The sequence below is a fragment of the Castor canadensis genome, chromosome 7, assembly GCF_047511655.1.
Source record: "Castor canadensis chromosome 7, mCasCan1.hap1v2, whole genome shotgun sequence".
Taxonomy (NCBI): Eukaryota; Metazoa; Chordata; class Mammalia; order Rodentia; family Castoridae; genus Castor; species Castor canadensis.
The window spans coordinates 146,585,368-146,610,306 of NC_133392.1; the positions used below are offsets into that span (position 1 = coordinate 146,585,368).

General features: G+C 41.7%; 1 protein-coding gene across 8 annotated transcripts in view; it reads right to left on the reverse strand.

Annotated features, from left to right (window-relative positions):
* The window catches only part of Zbtb40 (zinc finger and BTB domain containing 40), a 68,601-nt gene that overhangs the window by 8,496 nt on the left and 35,166 nt on the right, over positions 1-24,939 (reverse strand). For 6 of the 8 annotated variants that reach the window (XM_074081048.1, XM_074081049.1, XM_074081046.1 and 3 more), the window contains 11 exons: positions 19,907-20,096; positions 19,185-19,327; positions 15,314-15,506; positions 13,552-13,688; positions 9,293-9,548; positions 8,578-8,711; positions 6,879-7,047; positions 6,107-6,574; positions 5,178-5,384; positions 3,531-3,695; positions 1,004-1,218 (listed from right to left, as the gene is read on the reverse strand). In XM_074081048.1, coding sequence (XP_073937149.1) covers positions 1,004-1,218; positions 3,531-3,695; positions 5,178-5,384; positions 6,107-6,574; positions 6,879-7,047; positions 8,578-8,711; positions 9,293-9,548; positions 13,552-13,688; positions 15,314-15,506; positions 19,185-19,327; positions 19,907-20,096 — 2,277 coding nt within the window. Of the gene's footprint in view, positions 1-1,003; positions 1,936-3,530; positions 3,696-5,177; positions 5,385-6,106; positions 6,575-6,878; positions 7,048-8,577; positions 8,712-9,292; positions 9,549-13,551; positions 13,689-15,313; positions 15,507-19,184; positions 19,328-19,906; positions 20,097-24,939 lie in introns of those variants that run through there. The other 2 variants (XM_074081050.1, XM_074081053.1) reach the window with 2 other exon arrangements.

Here is a 24,939-nt window from a genome sequence, read left to right on the forward strand (position 1 = left end):
CCCAGGGTCATATGATGAGTAAATAGTGGGACCAATGACACCCTGGCCTCCTGATGCACAGCTAATCTTCACACTGAGCCATATCTCATTGCTTCCCAGAGCCCAGGGGTGTGGTGCAGTACCTGCTGAAGTAGGAGCCCTTGGGCTACTGGAGCAAGTATCCCTCTTTCCCTGGATACAGAGAGTACAGGAACATTCTTTAGCTTTCCTTGGTCTCCCAGGGTTCATGCCCAGGCTTACTCAGTTGTCATACTAATGTCACAGCATGAGGCCTGGCACAAAGTCAGCCCTCCATGTCTAATGTGCTCTGCTGCTCTGTCTAAACTTCTGCCTTACAGATGTGAGCAAGGACGATTCTTTTCTCTGAGACCAGTTTCTGACAGATGTGGTTTCTTTTTAGACCTATATGGGGTTTCACTTTGATTGCACACCAAATTCTATCTTGAAAGCACAGAGCCCTTCTCTGGAACTTAAAAACCAACTAAATGAGAATTGTGCTCAACTAAGTAATTCTGGGTCATTCTCATGTCCCTCAATACATGGGGTAAGTAGGTTTTACAGAATGGGAGCATCCAAGAAGAAAAGAGCATCAGTTGTTCATGACAAGACTGAAATTTAAAAGGTGTAAGAACTTCATGCTTTAAGTAGAGCTCTTCCACTGCATCACTCTGACCAGATCTTTGCAAAGAAACCCAATTACAAGCTCTGTCCATATTTTATATATATATATAGTGTGTGTGTGTGTGTGTGTATATATATATATATTTTTTTTTTCCCCCTTTTCTTTACAGTGCTGGGGAAGGGACCTAGGGCCTCATACATGCTAAGTACATGCTCTTCCAATGAGCTACACCCACATCACATTCTTCATGAGACTGAGTCAAACTGTCACATCCTGGAGATGAGCTGGGACAATCTGAAAGTCACAAACATAGAACGAGGGAAGCCAAATGCAGAATGAGGCAAAGGTAAGGGAAAAGCTCCCAGTGGCCCCTGAAGTCACCTGGTAGGCCTTGTTGCAGATCCCACAGCTGAAGGGCTTCCCTCCAACGTGTGTCACCATGTGCCGCTCCAGCATGGAGGGGGCACTGAAGATCTTCCCGCAGGTCGGGCACGGGTGATACTCCTTGGAATGCACCTCATGAATGTGCTTCCGGTGATCCTGTAGAGTAGGGAAACTCATCCTACATTTCTTGCAATCATAAGGATCTTCTATGTCTGGTTCCAGGAGGGGGCATCCATGGGAGGAATAGGCAGAGAGAAAAAACACCACAGGCAAGCAGTCAGTGAAATGCTGGTTGCTGTTACAGCAAGATTAAGACTTCATTTAGATTTTGTGCATGGTCAGTCAGTGCAGCAATCCCCTGCTCACTCCTACCTTTACCTCTGAGCTTTCTGGATTAACCAACTCTGCAGCATCAAATGGCTCATCTCAGTTTCTCATTTCATGTCTTAATGTTAAATTCTATTCTACTTTCCAGAATTACTCTTGCTCACTTTGCCGGTATACAGAGGTGTTTGCGTTTTCTACTTCCTCGTAGATTTCTAATACACTCCCCAGAGCATCACTGTTTCTTTTGTCATCAGCAGTAGGAGTGCTTCCTTGATCTCCCCTTGAGATTCAACAGTGAAACCTTTGTACAGTTGATGCTTAATGAATGCTCTATGGCAGGCATGTGTGAAGCGCTCTATGTACACTCCCTTAATCCCTCCAACGGTCCTGTTTGTTGGTTCTACTGCCATTCTTATTTTACAGATTAGGAAAGTCAAGGTTTCGGGAACTAAATTAGTACCTTACCCAAGGGCGTATCTGAGCCCAAGCTCAGAGCCACATCCTTAATTGGACATGCCAATTCCTTAGTGGGATCTCAAAAATAACAACTAGCACCGATGAAGAACACATCTCCCATCCGGATGGCAGAAAACTTGCTTTTTCTTAATAAAACAGAAAGCAAAAGGTTTTAACAGTAAACTCCTTTGCCCCCAAGCCAATGTTAGGTGTGCACTGACTCAGACCTGCAGCAGCCTTAGGTATCACTAGCTCTTGAACTCCCAGGTTCACAGTCTTTTAGAACACCCCAGTGAGGTCTCCATGAACAATGATATGGCCCTAAGAAGCAGACGAGCACACAGCCTGGAGTGGGACAGGATGCTGCAGCTGCATGGGTGATGTCCTCTAGGGCATATTTTGGGTTCTCAAATTTAAGTCTTCCCCTTTCCTGATTCTTGTGTAATACAACTGGGAAAAGAAGACTAAAGCAGAATGTCATTTCAAGAGGTCAAGAAGACATTAAAATTGTGGCACTGGATCCAAGCCAAATTCCACTCATCCAGAAGTCTACTTTAAATGTTTTTTTTTGGATAATTTTACAACTCCTTGGGGGAAAAGGACCACACTTTGTATTCCTCCTGCATGCCCAGTATCCAGCCACATGTTGGGCACTAGGAGCTCTGGTAAAGTCCCTGATGGACACAAATGTGGATATGTTTACAAGGCCACATGTAGTGAGATGCTATTTGCCAATAGCCAGAAACTGGTACAAGGGAAGAAGGGTGGGGAGAGGAGAGGGGAAGAAGGGTATGTAAAGTGCCTGGTACACAAAAGAGACACTCTGATGGTGACAGATGGTGCCTGACAGGGGTGTGCTTATCAGCAATAATAGCATTATCTGGCATTTATGGAGCATTTCTATGTGTCAGGCATGGAACTTCATGCTTTACATGTGATGTCTCATTTAATTCTTACAACAATCCAAGGTGGTGGCATTATTATTTGCACTAGTTTGGAAGGGGCTTAAGAGACTTAGCAAGGTAAAGAAATTTAAGGTCTCTAGAAAAGTGTCAGGGTCAAGATTCAAGTCCAAGCTCTCACTCTCTTGCCATGCTGTGTTAACTACACTCTAGCTGCAACAAGGAAGGCTGAAGGAAATGCAACCAGTCAAATGATACAGCATTTCTTTTTGCTTTGTGTGTGTGTTGAATAAAAGTGTGTATATTTGTTTGTATCGGTTCTAGTGGAAAGAGAGGAAGGTGGGGTCAGACCTTAATAACTGAGTGAAATACAATGGCACATGGGAAGAAGGTTTTGAAGGGAACATGCTAGGCTCACCTATAGCATAGATGCTACTAACTCAGGAAGGGTCAGTCTTGCTCCTCTGGGAAAGGCTGACTTGAATTATTAGTTGAGTGTGGAGGAGGAGGTGGAATGGAAGCTCAGTGGATTAATGGAATCATCACTGTGCTCTGTGAGTCCGCTAGTGAGAGACTTCTTCAAACATAATATGTTTGTGCTAGCCAAATAGTGTGATGTTGGCTAAAGAAAAGAAAAAGAAAAGCCCGGATAGAGAGAAATGATATGCTAGAATGGGATTCTTCTTGAAACAGGAAGGAGGGACTGTGGGTTTTGCAGAAGAGCAGGGGATGGAGGGTAGGTATTGAATGGGCCCAGCTCTCGTGAAGTGACTGTTAATTTGCACCTTCAGTGCCAAGCCTGGCCTGAAGTGTCTGACATCCACGATCCCAGTACGTACTGTGAAAGGTGTGCAGGTGAATGGAGAGGCCATTGGCTTGCCGGAAGCCCTTGCCACAGTCCCTGCAGACGTATGGCTTGTCCCCAGTGTGGGTCCTCACGTGGCGGGACAGTTCAATGGACTGGGCAAACACAGCATCACAGTACTGGCACGCGTACATCTTCCCTGCACACACATGAGCTTGTGAGACCGAGCCCTAAGCATTTACCTCATTTTTACAGACAAAATCAAATTCTAAGGCACCAAGGAAATGTCATTTGGGAGATGACATTAAAACCTCAGGCAATCTGTAACATACTGGGCAAGGACGGTTGGACAGAGGAATAGGGACAGAGTTCTCATTATGCAAGAGAATCCACCTGTTTATCAGACTCCCACAGGAGAAAGAGCTCATTGCACTTCTAGAGAGCACATACATCCTCCTACCCAGAAATGTGTGTGTTTAGATCTTTTTAAAAAACAGATCTTTTTAAAAAACAGTGTGGGTTTCCAACCACACACAAAGCATGTGCTTTCAGGAAAGAGTGAAAACCTTCTTCCAGTGACTTGCTATAAAGTCACTACCCATACCTTGGTTTCTTCATTTTCTCATGCAAACAAGAACTTAACGAAGAGACTGTTAGGAAGACGGGTAAAGAGCAAGCCTGGAGCACTGGCATTTGTAAGAAAAGCTAGACCAGCTTAGCTGAGACTCCCAGCTTCCTTGAGGGCTGGGAGAGCAAGTAGCCATCAGGAAGGTCACCCTCCCTGACCCTAGGCCACTACAATTAGAGCAGGCAATCTGGTTTTCATTTTTTACTTATTGGACTTTAAAATAAGATTTTGTTAGGAAAAAAGTTTCTTCCCTCAATGACTGAGATTGGGGGGCTTGGTTCCTGACCTTCTCTATGTTACCTTCTAGAGGATCTTATCTCAGCACCACCTGCTAAGTGCTACTTCTGGCTTTCCCCTGAACTCGACTTCATGCCCAACTCCCTCCTGTTCTTTGTACAGCTCCACTCAGAGCTGCACTGGGTGCCTCAAACTGACCACATCCATCCAAAACAGCACTCCTGATGCTCTGGCCCTGACACACTACTGTCCCCAAACCTAGAACATGGCAGCATTACTCCCGCAGTTCTCACATCCCAAACCCCAAAGCCATCCAGAATTCCCTTCTCCCTCACATTCCACATTTAATTCAGTAGGAGTTCTGTTACCTCCACTTTCAAAATTTTATCTGCAAACATGGACATTTTTCTATTCCCCACTAACCTAACTCTAGTTGAAAACTCACTGCCTCTTCACTGAAGGACTACAACGGCCTCCCACCATGGCTGTCTATGCTTTTGCCCCAGAACAGCACATCGTCCAGAGTACATTTTTAGAGCATGAGTCAGAGCCCGTATCACCCTGCTGCTCAAAACTCTCTGATGGCTTCATGCTTAAACTACACATCGAAGCTCAAGCAATTCCTGGCCTTATGGAAATTCTGTAGTACAAAGTGCTAACACCATGCCAGCCAGCCTCTGACATGCCTCTGCAGATGGGTCCTTGGTCCTTCATGTGCTGGAATTTCCCGAGAGATCTATCATGTCTGATGTGGAATGGGTTGAGGCAGCTCCCCTAGGAAAGTCTGCAGGAGACAGAACACAGAGTCCACCTCACCTTCAGAGTGCTTCTTCTTGGTGTGGTAGGCCAGGGCTGAGGCCTGTGTGAAGGTCATGAGGCAGTGCTTGCACATGAATGGGCGGTCCCCAGTATGTAGGCGGAGGTGGTTCTTCAGAGTAGAGTTGGCTGCAAACTTTGCCCCACATTCCTCACAGGAGAAAGGCTTCTCATCAAAGTGCTCCGTCAGCTTGTGATACTGCATGCCTGTAAGTGTGCCCAGGACCAGAAGAGACATGGCAGTCAGCTTTAGGAGTCCAGTAAGGGATGCCTAAGTGCAGTCTCAGGCCAGGTTCAAGAGGAGGCAACGTGTGAACTACATGAGGCCAGCCATGCTTGCTTATGCCTTGCATGTCACCGCATTCATGTGCCCACTAACCTGCATGTCCAAAGTCACCTCGGCTCACTCCTAGCTGAAGCAGGCATAAAGTGATCTTTCCTCATCCCCTTTCTCTCTCTTAAATAGGACAAGCCACTCAGAAAAGGGAAACAAAGTTTGCTTTTATGCTTCACTAGATTTACCCAACACGGGGACAAAGGAAAACAACTTGGGACTATATATCCCATGGTTTCCATGACTCTTGTTTGTTATCAAGAAGTGGTACATGGAAACCTATGAACCAAGTGTTAAATAACTGGTTGTTGTTATGAATTACAGCTGTATATTACTGTGTGCTAATTCTATTATAGGCACTGTGCTAGGTGTTCAGCTCTGCTATCTTCAAATTTCCTAACAATGCAAAAGAGTAAGCGGTATCAGGGGACCAATTTCATAGAGTCCATGCTCTTCTCAAAATATCATCTGCCTCTGTAAGGACCTGCTCTATCTTCTAGGCCCAGTCACACCCCTCATGGCAAACAACCAGGCTGGAACCCAAGCTATAATATCTGCAATGATTATCCTACATGACTTCACTTCTTGAATGTACCTGAGGCATGGGCAAACTCTCTTCCACAGAGGTCGCATGTCACTGGAAGCCTCTTCTTCTTCTTCTTGGGGACATCAGGCTCTCCCCCTGCACCGTGGGCCTCCAGTTGATGCTTCTCCAGATCCTTCTTAGAGTCCTTGGTCTCATTGCAGTCCTTACACTGCACCTGTTTGCTCTTGGCCACCCGGCAGCGCTTCATGTGCACCTTTAGGCGACAGTAGAAATGGAAGCTCTTGTCACAGGCCTTACAGATGAAGCTCTTCTTGGCAGAGTCTGGGGAGGCAGAAGGGTCTTTCTCTTTTTGCTCTGGCAGGGAACCAGTCTCTCCCTGCTCGTTTGGTTCTATAGGCTGGCAGTCTTCTCCAGCTGCCTTGGCTGCCTTCTCATTTTCTTTGTTGTTGGCTTCAAGGTGAAATTTATCACTCATCTTCCACTTTTCCTTGTCTCCATTCTCCTTAGTAAGGAAACCTGCATAGGAGAGAAACGCATGGCTCTGAAGAAGTCTGTTTCTACTTTGCTGTATAACTTTTCTAACACACTCTTAAAGAAGGCTGAAAACCACCAGGGATTCTCAAAGAACTCTGAAGTAGTAACAGTGCCATTTTTACTCCCACTAGACACAGATGGCATCATGTCACATCTGTGTCCTCTGGCTGTATTAGGTATTGAAATTACACTCAAGGAACAAATAGCTTGAGGTACAGTACCCTCTTATATGAACCACTATTACTTTTCCTCAATAAAGAAAGATCCTGGGCCCAACATTGCTTACCAATGTATGCCAACTCCTGCATGACTGGTTGCAGGCTGGGGAAAGATCTGTGGATACTGCACAGGAGGCGACAGATTTCAATGGCAGAGACTGACTTTTCCATAGCTCTGCTCAGCATTGCTCTCAGGGAAGCTTCAGGGCTGGCTGTCTCAGAGGAAATGCTCAGAATCTAAATGAACAGCATAAGACAAAGGGGCAGGGTCAGTATCAGCAGATTTTGTCCACGCTTTTCTAGCTAAAAAACAAGTGAATTCCAGGAGCCCTAGCTCCATCTATAAGTACTTTATTTTCTTCCTCATGATACACGTGGAGTCCTATCTGCCAAAGGACAGAAAAATTAACCAAAAAAAAAAAAAAAAAAAAAAGGAGCACTTATCAAGATAAATGTGCAAGTACAGAGATGGTGGTACATCTTTGTTTTCTGTAAGAATTACCTTCTCGCAACCATGCATCTACCAAAGAGATTTTCTATATCCTAACACAAAAAACCTGAAGAGCTATAGGATTTGGTGGCTAGTGTTTCTGTCAATAAAATCTGGGTAATTTTTCATAATATATAATTGTCTCAAGGTCTGGGAATAATTCTGCATGATCAGTGGCTTCTTATTTTTAGAAACTTAGATGCACCCTTTTAAACATCGTTTTCTTTCATAAAGAGACTCAGCGTTTTAAAGCAGGTTCAAATAGGGGCTTTAAAGAGACCAAGAAAATTATTTCAAAGCCATCCTTTTTCAGAATGTTAGAGCTCTGGCAGAGTCTCAGCACACAGAAAATAAAGCAAAACTATCAACAGATGGCCACATGGACTTTCATTTGGGAAGATATTTTATTTCTGCTCTTTTCAAGTCTATTTAAATAAACTTGATGTCCCTGGAGGCAGGCATGAGACAATTAGTGAGGCTAAAATGAGCAACTGTAGAAGGTCCAGCTCTGAAATATGTGGTACACTAGAGAGAGGCGGGCATATGAGTCTTGCCTCTGGAAACACCTGTCTGAGAGACAGACTGAGGTCAGGCTGTCACCAGTGTGGACAGTCAGACACCTGTCCTTCTGTCCATCTGGATCAAAAGGACATTACAGGTGTATCTGTATTTTAATGTTCCTTTATTATTCTTCCCTGCTCAAGATGAACATGATCCTGGGCTGAACAGCTACAAATCCCATCCAAATCCACACCTGGCTCTTCTGGCCACACTGTGAGAAGCTTCACAGAAAATGAGTTGGCAATACTTGCTACCCTATATGGGCAAGAGCTTTGTTCGTTCTGTGTTTGTCTTGGCTCTTTCAAGAAGCCAGAATAGAAAATGTAGTAAGATCAACTTTCCTTCATTTGAGAGAATTTGTTTCTTAGAACACATTAGAGATAATTGTGGTTTCCCTTGAGATGTTTCTAGGCTTACACAACCGGAGTCAGCGCAGGGTTGAGTTGTGCATCTGGCTTCACCCCTTACTTGTTGGAGCATCCTAGGTGTGTAACTTAACGGTGTGGAGCTTAAGCTCCTTTCTCTGTACAATGTGATAGCATCACCTGCTGCCTGGAGTTGGGAGGAGTAAAAGAGCAAAGGTGGTATGAAGAGCTCAGCCTAGTGTGAGGCAGAGCAGGGACCCTGCAGAGGAGGCTCCTCCTTGAGGAAAGAAGATAGTCCTAGGCATCACCCTGCCAAATTCTCCCCATTTGATTGCTTTTATTGCCCCGCACCTCTTTCACAGTCTTGGCCACATGCTCTTCCTCGTCCGAGAAGTGTTGGAGCACAATCTTCTGCTGGATGGCCTCTGTGATCAACGTGCTGTGTTTCAGGACTGCTTCTAGGACAGTGCTTTCTGGGGCAGACACTGAAAGAGAGGGAGACTGTAAACTCAAACTGTAAGTACCATTTTCCCCTTCACCTCTCAACTCAAAACTCTTCATAAAGAGAACACATTTCATATGTCTCCTCCAGGGCCAGGAGTGAAGAAAATGGCAAACAGCACTGTAGTCAGAGTATAATAACAAATATAAGCTCAGAATAATTACTGCATATTTTGTGTTTCAAAAAGATTTACAAACACCTATGTCCCTGAACAAAATTGTCAGTCCTTGCTTTTTTAAAATTAAGACTAAAAATTGTATATATTTATGGGGTACCAGGTGCACATGTGTGCAATGTTCAAGTCAGAATAAGCACATCCATCTCCTCAAACATTTACCAACTCTCTAAACACACTCAAAATTCTTTCTTCCAGCCTTTCTGAAGCACAGTGTGTTAGAGCTATCTATGGTCACCCTACTGCTCAGGAGAACAGGAGAATTTACCTGTCCTCATTCCTAAGGGTAGGGACGTGGATGCTACTGTAAGAGAGCTCCTTCTACTTCCTGGGAGGGTCAACAGTTGTTTCTAGTGGTGCAAAAACACCGCAGAGGGCAAGCAACTTACCTGCCCGGAAGAAAGCACTGGTGCTGGGCTCCCTTCCTATTTCTTCCAGAAGCAGGTTCAATGGGCAGGTCTTCGTTTCCTGAGCTGCCAGGAGCAGCTGCCAAATGGCTGTTGCAGAGAGAGTCTGCTTTTCTAGAACTGCTGACATCAGGGCAGTAAAACCACTGGAGCCAGAGTCTTGTTTGACAAGCTTCTCCATAACCTTCAAGGTGCAGCACATACATGGCACGTAAGAGACACTCTCTCCCCAGATTAGCTGCAGAGTGAATGTATTTCTGGGGAGTTTTTTTTTTTTTTTTTTTTTTCTTTTATTATTCATATGTGCATACAAGGCTTGGTTCATTTCTCCCCCCTGCCCCCACCCCCTCCCTTACCACCCACTCCACCCCCTCCCGCTCCCCCCCCTCAATACCCAGCAGAAACTATTTTGCCCTTATCTCTAATTTTGTTGTAGAGAGAGTATAAGCATTAATAGGAAGGAACAAGGGGTTTTGCTGGTTGAGATAAGGATAGCTATACAGGGCATTGACTCACATTGATTTCCTGTGCGTGGGTGTTACCTTCTAGGTTAATTCTTTTTGATCTAACCTTTTCTCTAGTACCTGGTCCCCTTTTCCTATTGGCCTCAGTTGCTTTTAAGGTATCTGCTTTAGTTTCTCTGCATTAAGGGCAACAAATGCTAGCTAGTTTTTTAGGTGTCTTACCTATCCTCACCCCTCCCTTGTGTGCTCTCGTGTTTATCATGTGCTCATAGTCCAATCCCCTTGTTGTGTTTGCTCTTGATCTAATGTCCACATATGAGGGAGAACATACGATTTTTGGTCTTTTGGGCCAGGCTAACCTCACTCAGAATGATGTTCTCCAGTTCCATTCATTTACCAGCGAATGATAACATTTCGTTCTTCTTCATGGCTGCATAGAATTCCATTGTGTATAGATACCACATTTTCTTAATCCATTCGTCTGTGCTGGGGCATCTTGGCTGTTTCCATAACTTGGCTATTGTGAATAGTGCCGCAATAAACATGGATGTGCAGGTGCCTCTGGAGTAACAGTCTTTTGGGTATATCCCCAAGAGTGGTATTGCTGGATCAAATGGTAGATCGATGTCCAGCTTTTTAAGTAGCCTCCAAATTTTTTTCCAGAGTGGTTGTACTAGTCTACATTCCCACCAACAGTGTAAGAGGGTTCCTTTTTCCCCGCATCCTCGCCAACACCTGTTGGTGGTGGTGTTGCTGATGATGGCTATTCTAACAGGGGTGAGGTGGAATCTTAGTGTGGTTTTAATTTGCATTTCCTTTATTGCTAGAGATGGTGAGCATTTTTTCATGTGTTTTCTGGCCATTTGAATTTCTTCTTTTGAGAAAGTTCTGTTTAGTTCACATGCCCATTTCTTTATTGGTTCATTAGTTTTGGGAGAATTTAGTTTTTTAAGTTCCCTGTATATTCTGGTTATCAGTCCTTTGTCTGATGTATAATTGGCAAATATTTTCTCCCACTCTGTGGGTGTTCTCTTCAGTTTAGAGACCATTTCTTTTGATGAACAGAAGCTTTTTAGTTTTATGAGGTCCCATTTATCTATGCTATCTCTTAGTTGCTGTGCTGCTGGGGTTTCATTGAGAAAGTTCTTACCTATACCTACTAACTCCAGAGTATTTCCTATTCTTTCTTGTATCAACTTAAGAGTTTGGGGTCTGATATTAAGATCCTTGATCCATTTTGAGTTAATCTTGGTATAGGGTGATATACATGGATCTAGTTTCAGTTTTTTGCAGACTGCTAACCAGTTTTCCCAGCAGTTTTTGTTGAAGAGGCTGCTATTTCTCCATCGTATATTTTTAGCTCCTTTGTCAAAGATAAGTTGCTCATAGTTGTGTGGCTTCATATCTGGATCCTCTATTCTGTTCCATTGGTCTTCATGTCTGTTTTTGTGCCAGTACCATGCTGTTTTTATTGTTATTGCTTTGTAATATAGTTTGAAGTCAGGTATTGTGATACCTCCTGCATTGTTCTTTTGACTGAGTATTGCCTTGGCTATTCGTGGCCTCTTGTGTTTCCATATAAATTTCACAGTAGATTTTTCAATCTCTTTAATGAATGTCATTGGAATTTTGATGGGAATTGCATTAAACATGTAGATTACTTTGGGGAGTATCGACATTTTTACTATGTTGATTCTACCAATCCATGAGCATGGGAGATCTCTCCACTTTCTATAGTCTTCCTCAATCTCTTTCTTCAGAAGTGTATAGTTTTCCTTGTAGAGGTCTTTCACATCTTTTGTTAGGTTTACACCTAGGTATTTGATTTTTTTTGAGGCTATTGTAAATGGAATTGTTTTCATACATTCTTTTTCCGTTTGCTCATTGTTAGTGTATAGAAATGCTAATGATTTTTCTATGTTGATTTTATATCCTGCTACCTTGCTATAGCTATTGATGATGTCTAGAAGCTTCTGAGTAGAGTTTTTTGGGTCTTTAAGGTATAGGATCATGTCGTCTACAAATAGGGATATTTTGACAGTTTCTTTACCTATTTGTATTCCTTTTATTCCTTCTTCTTGCCTAATTGCTCTGGCTAGGAATTCCAGTACTATGTTGAATAGGAGTGGAGATAGTGGGCATCCTTGTCTGGTTCCTGATTTTAGAGGGAATGGTTTTAATTTTTCTCCGTTAAGTATAATGCCGGCTGTAGGTTTGTCATATATAGCTTTTATAATGTTGAGGAACTTTCCTTCTATTCCTAGTTTTCTTAGAGCTTTTATCATGAAATGATGTTGGATCTTATCAAAGGCTTTTTCTGCATCTATTGAGATGATCAAGTGGTTTTTGTCTTTGCTTCTGTTAATGTGGTTTATTACGTTTATTGATTTTCGTATGTTGAACCACCCCTGCATCCCTGGGATGAAGCCTACCTGGTCGTGGTGAATAATCTTTTTGATGTGTTGCTGAATTCGATTTGCCACTATTTTGTTGAGGATTTTTGCATCAATGTTCATTAAGGAGATTGGCCTATAGTTCTCCTTTTTGGAGGTGTCTTTGCCTGGTTTTGGGATAAGTGTAATACTGGCTTCATAAAATGTGTTTGGCAGTTTTCCTTCCCTTTCTATTTCATGGAACAGTTTAAGGAGGGTTGGTATCAGTTCTTCTTTAAAGGTCTGATAGAATTCAGCAGAGAATCCATCAGGTCCTGGACTTTTCTTTTTGGGGAGACTCTTGATTGCTGCTTCAATTTCATTTTGTGTTATAGGTCTATTCAGGTGATTACTTTCCTCTTGGTTCAGTTTTGGATGATCATATGTATCTAGAAATCTGTCCATTTCTTTTAGATTTTCAAATTTATTTGAATATAGGTTCTCAAAGTAGTCTCTGATGATTTCCTGGACTTCCATGGTGTTTGTTGTTATCTCCCCTTTTTCATTCCTAATTCTACTAATTTGGGTTTTTTCTCTCCTCATTTTAGTCAGGTTTGCCAGGGGTCTATTGATCTTGTTTATTTTTTCAAAGAACCAACTTTTTGTTTCATTAATTCTTTGTATGGTTTTTTTGGTTTCTATTTCGTTGATTTCAGCTCTTATTTTTATTATTTCTCTCCTTCTATTTGTTTTGGGATTTGCTTGTTCTTGTTTTCTGGGGAGTTTTTTCAACATGCTTCACCTCTCTCATCCTAGAAGATTTCTTTCTTTTTTCTTTTTTTGATATTTTCGTGGCAGTTCTGGGGTTTGAACTCGGGGCCTTGCACTTGCTAGGCAGGCCCTCTACCACTTGAGCCATGCCTCTCAACCCTCTTTTTTATTTTCAAATCTATTTTGTGGGGACGGAAGATGGAGCTCAGTGGTATGGTTGGTTAGCATACATGAGGCCCTGGGTTTGACCTCCAGCATACATACATGTAAAATTAATCAATTTGTTCACTTGAGACAGGTTCTCTCTATGTAGCCCAGGCTGGCCTAGAACTCATGATCCTCCTGCCTTAGCCTCCTAAGTGCTGAGATTTCACCATGACCAGCTATTGAGAGAATTCTTACACATGATAAAATCCTTCATTTCTCCTGTTGAATGCCTTTTACTTCTTACCATAGAAATTACGACTATTCTACTTGGTACTCTGCCTTAGAAAATGACTTATCTTCTATTTCTCCTTTTCTACTAGCATTTCTCAACACAGCAGTCTATATTTACAGAAAATGTAAATGTATACATGTATGTGTGTATGTGTCCACATTTCTCCTTATTGTCCTCTCTGCCTCCCACTCTTACCTCTTTTTCTCCAGGGGCTAAACTCTTCACATGTGAGATCACCTTTAGTAACACCTGATTGTCTGTGAAAATCTCTGACAGGTTTTCATGATACCGCCGCAACAGCTCAGTCCCATAATCCTCAGGGCTTGGTTGCACTGTAAGGATATGAGCACAACAATAATGTTTGCTGCAACACCCCTTTCCCCAGGCTTCTCCTTAGACAGCCAGGGACATACAGGTGAGAGAGGGAGGGAAATCAGAACAAGGGCTGCCTGCCTGGAGCCTCACACGTGTTCAGATCTCCTCTGGTTTACACTTAATCACTTGGTGCTTTGGGGTCATAAAACCACTAACACAATGAAAGTCAGTGCCTGGTGGTAGAAACTAGCGGCTGCTCAACAGGGGGGTAATGAGAAGGCTGTACTTGCAAGAAATTCAGATGTACAGATTCAAGGGGTGTTACTTGTGAAGCCGGAGGCAAAGGATCCATGTAGTAATCCAAAATACAAGCAGCCACGAGTCAAAATGCCCCCGTGAAGCTGACCAAGAACTAGCTTAGATGCCCCCAGAGCCCATCTGTTAGGTACTCTCTTTAAGAAAACATATTTCCTTGAAAATTAAAAAAAACTCAAATAATCAGGCATTTCCCTTGGCTTTGCGGATATTTAAATTTTTTATTCTCCTTTGTTGACCTAATAAATCCATTTCTGAAAACCTAACCCTAAATAATTACCTGAAGGCAAAAGAACTAAGTACAAAGACCACCGCCACCATGTAATCTGTGATGATGAATAAGATAATAACTAACATTTACTGGATGCCTGTTATGTATGTGTTAGGTTATGTATTAAATGTTTTGTAAGTATTATTTATAATAGTGACAAAAATGTCATACGCACCATTCTTATACCATTCAATAGAGAAAACGAGGTTCAGAAAGGGTAGGTTGCTTGTTCAGTGTCACACAGCTACAAAATGGTAAAATCAGGCTGTGAAGCTAGGTCACTGTGATACTAAAGCAAACAGTCTTCACATCTACCCTGAAATAAGAGCTTAAGTAACATTGTATATATCCTTTGATGGAAAACTACTCAAGCTTCAAAAAACAAGATTATGGGGAGGTTTTCTGAAATATGGGGAAGACTGTTGTTATACTGCTAAATGGGGGAGGTCATAAAATGATAAAATACATCAAAGTATACTTGAGTGATAATGCTTTGGACTGTTTTCCTCTTTATTTTTGTTATGTTCCTCCATTTCCCAAACATCCTGTTTCTAAAAGCCACCTCAGTCCCCCATGCTCTGGGAGAGGGGAAAATTGGCTCCAGTTGAGTTTTTAAGGAATGGCTATGGGCTCATTTCCCCCAGTTGAGGATCACCAAAGGTGACCTGGGGACTGATGGAAGCAAACAGCAGTTGGGTGGGAGTAGGCAATCAAGATTTGACTTTTGCTCCTCACATTCGTTCACACAGCTCATCAGAATGCTGAGCTGTGGGAGTGCTTCGTTCCATGGGTGATCCTGGATAACCTTGGGAGAATCATCAATTAAATAAATCTTAGACTATGGGAACCCTAGAAAGGAGCTTAATAGTTTAGAGTCATTAGATTTCAGATTTTTACTCGAGAAATTTTGAGATCATTGATTTGTGATAACTGTCACTGTTTTGCAAGGGCATTTAAAAAATTATCTTATCTCCCCAATATGGAGCCAAAAGGGTATTTTATACCCTGGAACTACTAAGGAGTAGTTCCAGTCCAGAATCAACAATAAATCAATACCTGTGGCACTGGACCAATCAGCTAATTTCTGCAAATTCTCCAGCAGAAGGCCCAAGTTTGGAAATGTTGTTTTCACACCCTGGAGGAGTTTTACCAAGCTCTTAGCTGTCAGGGTCTTCTCTTCAGTTATCTTATGCAACAAATTTTCTATTGTCTCCTTGGGTGTTCCACACTCACAGCAATTCAGAATCACCTGTAAGGGCATGCAATCAACCAGACACCAGTTACTGGCAGTTAAAGTTTATCTGACACACCACTGGAAACCCCAACAAGATGGCATTACAAAATTTCCTATCTCCAAGTCCTCCCCAGTTGGTCTCTAGCACTACTTTTGTCATAGTCCCTTTCTTACTGTTTCAGTAAAAATCCAAAACATTCTTCAAACAAATAGCTCTACAAAAATCTTTCTTAACTGCAACCCTATGTATAGTCTTTGCTTCCAATAACATGTATTTTTTTGGAAAACCTTCTTACACCTGGCCTATATGACAGAGCAAATAGCTTGTATCTAACCTGATTCTTTAGATTTAGCTTGTTCCAACAGTAAGACTGAGAAATAGAGACTGGCAATTAATTTACACAATTAAATTGTTTTTGATCTGCTTGGTAAAATTCATTATATTGGTACAGGTTATAATTTTCAGAGAAATCCTATTATTTTATTCCTTTTATTTACATAGTAATTTGAATACTCAAATAATTTACTGTCTGTTAACTCCAAAATAAAAGTATTTTTCTGGATTAGTCTTCTGAAGTCTTTATTATCCATTCATCTCACTCTCAATAGTCACACATCAGTTCCAGTCACAACTCAACAATTTCACTCCCTTGTTCTCCTTTGCTGTGTGGAAGAATTTTCTGAGTCAAAAGGTCACAGGGGACTGATGGCATGACTCAAGCAGTAGAGTGTCTGCTTTGCAAGTGCTAAGCCCTGAGTTCAAACCCAGTCCCACCCCCCACCAAAAAAAAGACAACTGAAAAGTAAAAGAGGGTGACAGAGATTTCCTGTTATAATAGAGCTATTTCTTAATAGACCACCACACAATATGCATAACATGACTCTTACAGAACTGATAAAGCAGGGGATTATTTAAATATATGTAATCCATGAGTCACAATAACTGTAACTGACATGTGAACTTTTCTTTGGGAAAATCCAGTTCTCAGGAGAAAGTCAAGCAGATAAGTCAAAGTCTGCCATTATCAAATTAACTTCCATTTTAAATTAATGAATTTAGCTTTAAATAAATTTAAATTTAGCTTTTATATAAAAATATATATATCTGAATAAATCAAGTTGTCATATTCTTTGTCAGTATACAACATAGTCATTCTTTTGGTTTAAGGTCTAATATGCAGTAAATTTCTACTAAATAAATCATAATTTAATATTTAAGAGCTTGGGTCAGGCATGGTGGTACACACCTGTAATCCCAGATGTACTATAGGTGTAATACTCAGGAGGCTGAGGCAGGAAGATCAAGAGTTCAAAGAGAGTCTGGGCTACAGAGTGAGACCCGATCTCAAAAAAATAATCTTATTTCCTAAGCAATAATCTAATACATAATGAGGCAGCCACACACTATTAAGAGTAGGTATGGGCAGCTCTAGTTTGTATCCCAGCCCTAAAATTTATTGGTTGTGACTTTAGGCAAGTTACTTAATTCTTTGACCCTTCTTCTCCTCATTTGCAGAAAGATAACCATACCAACTCTAGCACAGTTGCTAGGATTCTATAAAAGGAGACTACTGTTTATAGAGCGTTTATCACTCCTAGGACAGGACTCATGTCCTCTTTAAGCAACCACAGTGTGTTGCTATCAGTGGGGAGCAGCATGCACAGTGGTGAAGAGAATGTGCTTGAGAGAAGCCAGGGTCCCATTACTAGCTGCAACAGCGCTTTTTGTGTGAGCTGCTTACCTTCCCTAGCTCCTCTTTTAAAAGGAAGATGGTGTCTATCCCTAGCCTCATACAGCTGCTGGGAGGGTAAACTTCAGTAGTATTTAAAAGGTCTTCAGCACATTGCTTGGCACACAGTAAATGATAAATAAAATGGCACCTGTAATAGTTACTATTCTTATGTCCTGAAGTAAAGACATTCCTCTTCAGTTATGAAAAGAACCCAAAGGTATTTATGGATAAGGCCACAATATCCACGACAGGCATAATTTCATAAAAGAACAAAGTTCTCAAAAGGTCTGTGCAGACATTCCACATGGTATCACAACACTGAGGCTGGTCCATCAGTATTCACTTCTACACTGCTTAGCACAGCTCTGGTAGAACCCCAAGCTTAAGAAGTGTGTTTGTGACTTATAACTAATTTAGGTTCTTCTGATCCAGTCTTATCTGTCAAGTAAACCGAAAGTGACAGAAGAAAATGACAGTGCGGTCCATCTTGTGGCAGAGAATGAGTCTGGGTTTGGGCTCTATCTCCAAGTGCCATTTTACCAAGATAATCGAACAGTTCAAACAACACATTCAGTCTATCTAATAAGGAAAAGCTTGGGATAAGTAATCGAATGAAATCACTGAAAAGGGAATCAAATACTTCTAGAGTTATAAGAAACTTACTTAAAATCAGTGCCTGAAATTATACTTAATCTGAAATCTCAGAAGAAAAATAGGGTTATTCTTTTTGTTAATATTATCTTTCCCTAAGAAATTCAAAGAGCTTAAAAAAATTTAAAACATAATTAATAAGTAAAATATAATTTTGAGATTAAAGGGTTGTTCCCATTTATCTATCTGCCTGCCTGTCTGTGCAATATAAGATCTCTGAGAAAAATAAAATCTAGGATCTAGTCCTCACTGTGAATCCGGTGCTCAGCATTACACTAGTGGTTTCTACATTTCTTCTTCCATGGACATTTAAGACACTTCCCACAGTTTTACGAACTGATGCCACAGAAGTTTTCCATCCCAGTTCTTCCCTCCTTATAGATATAGACGTATTTTTAGCACAAAGCTGAAATCAATAACACCAACAAATACAGTTATCTAGATGCCCTGAGAAGTCATACCAGCAGTTTTATGAGGATTTTAGCAGCTGGCTGGTGGGAGAGTAAATTGGTATGACCTTACTGAAGGAAGGGTAATTTGGTAACATACACTAAACACTTGAACATTTTACAGTCTTTCTTCCCAAATTCTACTTCTTAGAAATGACTCTAAGGAAATAATATTCACAAGAATAAAAAGCTTTGCCTGCAGGGATCTCCTTTGCAACATCATTTGTAACAGCAAAAAATTGGGAACAAATGCCCAAGAATAAAGAATTAATAAATTATGGCATGTCCATTAGAATGTAATTCAGCTTCCAAAATCCACATAATAGGTATAGAAACTTATTAACATGTTAAATAAACAACTGAATTAGAATGCCATGTATTGCATATAACCCACTCAAGGATGACTCAAATGAAAATGAAAGAACATGTTCTAAATGGTTAGCAAGGGTTCTCTGAGTGGTGACACTGATTTTTTTCCTTTTTGCTTATCTTCTTCATATTAAATAAGTACCATATCTGCAAAAAGAAAAGTGTAATCATAATTACAAATGTGTCTTAACATTTTAACCCTTCATACAGCTGTTTGTAGTAAAAGCCACTGAGTCAGGGCAGGAATGGCATGTGTTTATTATCCATCTACCTATCCAAACACTGGCTGTACGGCTACAATGTGCACAGCCTTCACTAAGCTGCAACACGAAATACAAAGGGGCATGAAACAAGAATCTGAACTTGGAGTGATTACTATGCAGTAGGTATAAAAATACTGTAAGGCAAAACCTGCTATGTGCCACAGAAGAGGTTTTTTAAACAAGTGCTACAGCAATTCAGCAGAGGGAGGAGATTCTTGACACAGTTACCCTTTTCTCAGAGCCAGGCAGGAATTCCTCCTTGGCTGTTTCCAGGAACTCCACAATAGGTCTCAGCTGTGTTACACACTGTATCAGGTCCTCTTTGTGTTCCAGTAACAGAACAGACAAGGTCTTTCCCTCCTCTGTGCTCCCTGGGGGAGAAAGAATTAGAGACACACAAGAGAAGCTAGTCAATTTGAAGAAAATGACAGCATGGTTTGTAGAGAGAGATCTAACAGAATAGTAAAGTGATTCTCAGCTTATTCTGTGCACCTGAATGCAGAATCACTTTTACAGAGAAAAATACTTTATTATTCTGTTTAAACTCTATGAAAGGAAAAATGTTTCATTTATCTGTTGAAACACAAAGCTTCAGAGCCAGCCAGAGGTTAACTTCCGGTTGGCAAGGCCATTGCTTTCTACCTAATCCAAATGAGAGAAGCTTCAGACTTTAAGTGCTGTCAGCAAACCAGTCACCCTGGGCACTTGCAGCACTGCTTTGGACATGCAGCTTTTTGAAAGGCAGGAGGACACTGGTGGTAATCTCCAATCTGTCAGGGTACCAGCTTAGTTAACTAGGGACAGAAATGTAGCCTCCTGTTCAGCTTGTGTATGTTTAACACGCAGCTTCTGGAACGACATGTAGAATCTGTGTGAAAGCCACCAAAGATCATTGGATGGGACGTCAAAACTTGCTCCTTCAGATGACCAGGGTGCCCATCCCCACCTACCTTTTGGCTGTACAGGTGCCATGCCCTCCTGCTCTTGGGTGAATAGAGACACTTTTGCTGTAGGAGAATTCTGGCACAGCCTCAGTAGGGACACAGCAGCCTGCACATCCAGGCTCTCATCTCGTACTTTATTCAGGAGCCTCTGGAATGCTGAATGCCCTCCATCACCCTTGAGACATTCCAAGATGATCTGTGCAACAAAAGTGCCCAGAGGTTAGCCGGCCACCTGACCACATGTGGCAAGCAGTAGCCCCTTCCTCACTGCACTTGCACAGCAGCAAACCCTGTGTCTAGTGAGCCCCAAGCCCAACCTGTGGAGGACCTGATTCCTCCCTCTAGCCTGGCTCAGGACAGGCTCAGGACAGGCCCTACTTCCTCTCTGGGGCTCTTACTTCTGTCCTGTCACACTACACTCTAATTCTGGTTTATCTATTTCTCACACTAGACTTCCTGAAGTCAGGGATCAAGTTTTCTAGGGCTCTGACCCCTTAGCAACTAGCATGGCCTAGCACATAGTAGGTGTTCAGTGAATTTTAACAAATTCACTGCACTTCTACCTAATACCTTTCCGAATCTTATGACATTCTGAATATTTCTTAGGCAAGGATATCTGAATTTCAAATTGAATGAACTGTCATTTCATTATTTGAGAATGCAATTAAAACCTCACAAGTTAGGAAAAAAAATGCTTTAAGTCATTCACATCATGAATGATGGACCATTTAGAAAAACACGAGCCTTATTACTTTTAGATATATTTGGTAATAAGGATAACAACGTGTTGGCTTATAGGTGCCAGCTGTCAGAAGAACATGATTCACATATTAATTATCCCATGTTAATGGCTGCTTCCAATCTGAAGGGGCTTCAGTTTCTTCCACAACCAGCACTCCCACAGCTAGCCTTGCCTCTGGCCTTGTCACCTGACCTTCTGGAGGCTTCTGGCATTACTACTGCCTCTGTCCCAGTTTTCCCCTGACTTAAGTGACACTGAAATACTATGGGTGAGAACTAGCCTTTCTGACTCCACTTTCCAGTGCTCCTCACTGATTATTCTTCCAAATCCATAACCACAATCATGACCCAAGACTAGTCTAAACCCTTACTATTTTATTTTGGGAGACAGGGTCTCCCTGTGCAGCACAGGCTGGCCTCAAACCCACCACTCTTCTCCCTCAGTCTCCTGTTAATCCTCTGTTGTCTTCCTTCATCTGAAAGCTCTCTTATACCAGCTTTAACTGTTGCCACTGGGCAGGTAACCTGCAAATGGGCTCTCATCCCAAGCTCTCTGTTTCAGTCTAGAGCCATAGTTTCTGCTAGATATGCCTGAGACTCCAGATGTCTCAGGCCATACAGAAAACCAAACTCAGCATCTTGAGTATTCCAGACCTGCAGTAAAATATCAACTAGCCTAGTGGTAAAATAAACAGAACTAGCATTCCTTTCTTTGGTTGGATAGGACATCTCCATAAATGAGAGAAAGGCCAACAGGAAGGTAGTTTTAATATTTCTATTTTAGCAAATTAATTTATTTGGAAAAAAACAGATAACCAAAACTGAATTTTGTGTTTATAGTTATAAATGTGGTTGTTTATTTGGTGGTTCTGGGTGTGTTTTTTATGTTAACCTTTCAAAAAAAGTTTCCTATGATTTTTGGTCACCTCTAAAAGTAAGCCTGGATAAAACACAGTTTAATAATCTACACTAAGATTTCACTGGCATAAATCACTTCCCTGAACCTAAGGTAACTCATCTTTTATTTTAAAAATAATGATACCAGTTGAATGCTTAATCCCCTTTGGTCAAACTAATTCAACTTTCCATGCTTTTGTTGGCTGGCCTTTCAGTGCCTCAGAACACCTTTCACTGTCAACACTAGGGACCCAGAGGTAGACAGTCTGCAAAATGGCTCCCAATGCTTCCTGCTTCCAGGTATCCATACCCGTGGGCTGAAATTCATGACTTTTTTCTAAGAAGGAGAATATGGCAAAAGTAATTGGATGTTCCTTTTGAGACTAGGTTACTATGACTTCTGCCTAGTGTACGTGCACATGAGTGTGAGCGAGGATGCATACGTGTTTCTTTCTCTTTCTCTGTGCTTGCTCTGGGAGATGCAAGCTGTCATGCTACAAGCTGCCCTAAGGAGAGGATCACGTGGCAAGGAACGGGTATCTTCAATCCACACTTAGTGAGCATGCTGAAAATGGACCTTTTGGAAACTGCCAATAGCCATGAGAGTGAGCTTAGAACATATCCCCCAAAGAGTCTTGTATGGCCGAGCCATGGGTGACATCCTGACTGCAGCCTTATAAGACTCAAGTCAGAGGCTTAGCCAAACTCCGTCTGCCTTTCTGACCCACAGAAACCATGAAGCAGTAAATGTTATGACTTTAAGCTGAATCTCAAAGTAATGTATTACACAACAACAGATAACCAATACAGACCCACTCACTGCTAATACCCTTAGTAAACCTATTTCTTTCTGTTTTACCTTTCCTTCCTTCCTTTTTTTTGTGTATCTTAACTGATACAGCGCCTTATTCTATCCTGGGCCAGGTTGTTCTCTTTTATTTTTCACCTAAAGCTCTCTTGACTATCCCAATCCCACCTTTTCTGTGTCCAGTGTGTCTGGCACGATTGTCTGAGCCAGGGTAAGAGAAGCTTTCACCACCGTGGCTTCAGACGCACTTCTCATTATCTTCTCTGCTGTCTCTCCCTCTGCAGAACTACTCAGCAGTGAAATTAAAACATTTGTTAACTTCACTGCTCAGCAGTGATGCTAAGGTGACCATCTGGGAAGATAAGCAGGGGTGGACTGAAGAAAGGGCCAGAAGGAATAGTCAGCTGCCTGGACAGCCTTGCTTTTTCTTCCAGAACCTACTAGGGATCCACACCAGAGCCAGTACTATAGTTGTTACTCCAAGCTCACTGGGGCTCTGCAGTGGAGTAAGTCCTTTTTTTGAAACAGTGTCTCTGCCTAAACAGAAGGGTATTACATATTATGACATTTTGCTACCATGCAACAGAACTCTAAGAGCTGAACCAAAATAAATTTTGTCAAAAGGCCAACTCCTTTGATTTTTATGGAATTAAAGGTATCTCAATAAATTCATGTCAACACATGGTCACACAAGTAATCAAAGTACTTGACCTCTGAGTCAAATACAGGCAAATGAACTTAAAGATGAGATTGCTTCCTTTCCATCTGTTAAGGGAAAACCCATTTAATCTTTCCCTTAACTCAGGTTTTAAATGAATTTATACACTCTCTAACTCTTTTTGTCTCCTGTCTTCAGATTTGCCCTCCCTTAAATGCTAAGGGCCAGGCAATGGCAATAATGATAGGGGCTGAGGTGTAGCTCAGGGGTAGTGTAGCTGCTTAGCACACACAAGGTTCTGGATTCAATCTCCAACAACAAAAATAAATTAAAAAAACTGATACAGACCACAATTGCTCAACACCAACCTGGATCTTGTGTAGGCTTGCCATCTACTTCCCTCCTCACACCAGTCCTAGCATTCCTACTGCTGCTAACGCAGCACTGCAGAGGTTAAGGAACCTCCTAAGGTCCCAGGGTTAGTAAGCAGAGTAGCCCAGATACAATAATGGATAAACTGAATTCACATACACAAGATTCTACTGAACTTAACAGAATCAACATCACTGAACACTGGGTAGTGTGCAGGCAGTCTGTACCATTCTTCTTGGTCTCGATGATTAGTACAGAGACTTACATAGTAGGTAGCCAATAAATGTTTGCCCAACCAAATGAAATTCCCTTTCCCTACAACTCTAGCCCTTGCATCTATGGCTACATTTTCCAGACTTTGTAACAGAAAAGAGATTTGGAACGACTGATTTTCACCTCTCACAGCCTTGCAAGATGAATCCCTTAATTTGCCCTTGAGGTGACCACACACATCAGTGAGCACAATGCTGTAACACAGACCTGCACCACTGGCTAAGCCTTTAAGTCATGACACAGTGGATAACAGCACCTTCACACAGGAGAAGAAACCTATTCACCTTTGAAATACAGTTGAAGGAGAAAAAAATGTTATCAGGTCCTCAGCTTTGGGAACATTTCTAGAACTTAGGTGAAAAGTGAATCAAACAGCAAAGAAATCAATAGTAGAAAAAGTTCACTTCTTATTCTGGCAAAGACCATTTTGCTATATACAGTTAATTGAAAGCAGAGACATGGCTAGGAATAAAGAAGGAAAACAATTAAAGTTCTAGCACAAAAACTAAAAAATAGGTCTGAGCTTGGCTTTAACTAAAGGTTGTACTGAGCTTAGTCAGAAAGTTTCTTGGGTCACAACTCATTTCTAATGGGGAGGGAATGTTCTGCTGAGAACAAGGTGGCAGAAGACATACCCTCTCTCTCCCAGGCACCAGAGATCTCTCTCCATAATCAGTTCTGGCTTTGTTCACACAATTCAAGCAGCTGGGCCTCTTCTTATGCTGCTGCAATCATTGCTCAGAGAGTGGCTTTGCTGCCCTTCAACGTGAATCTCAGGAAACAAAGCCACCAGGACACTGGTTCATGATGTCCTCACTACACACAGTCGAGGCCAGCTGCACATCCCACATCAGTCTGTCTCAACCAGAACACCACACCACTCACCAGCTGCAACAAGCCTCAAAATCCTACATCCAGTGGTCAATTACTTTAAATATAAGTAATCATGTTAGGATGATCAACAAAAACATTCAAAGCTCCTTGATAGTTAAAAATGTATAAAAAGAAGAGCAAACAAAAAAACCCGCAATCTTTAAGGTTGTACTAAAACTTAAAATAATGTTGCTCCTAGCCAGTAGTTCTTGAATGTGCTCCTCACTGAAGCCTTATGGCAATTCCTACCAGGAAATTATCACATGTGTGGCAGGATGACTTCGCTGTCAGGACCCTGTAAGGGTAAGAACTGAATCTTAAGTTCATTTTCCATGGCCTCTCACTACACTGAAAGGTGCTGGCACAGACATTATGACATCTGCCACTATCAGCTAAGCGTTTTGTGGGTCATTAACT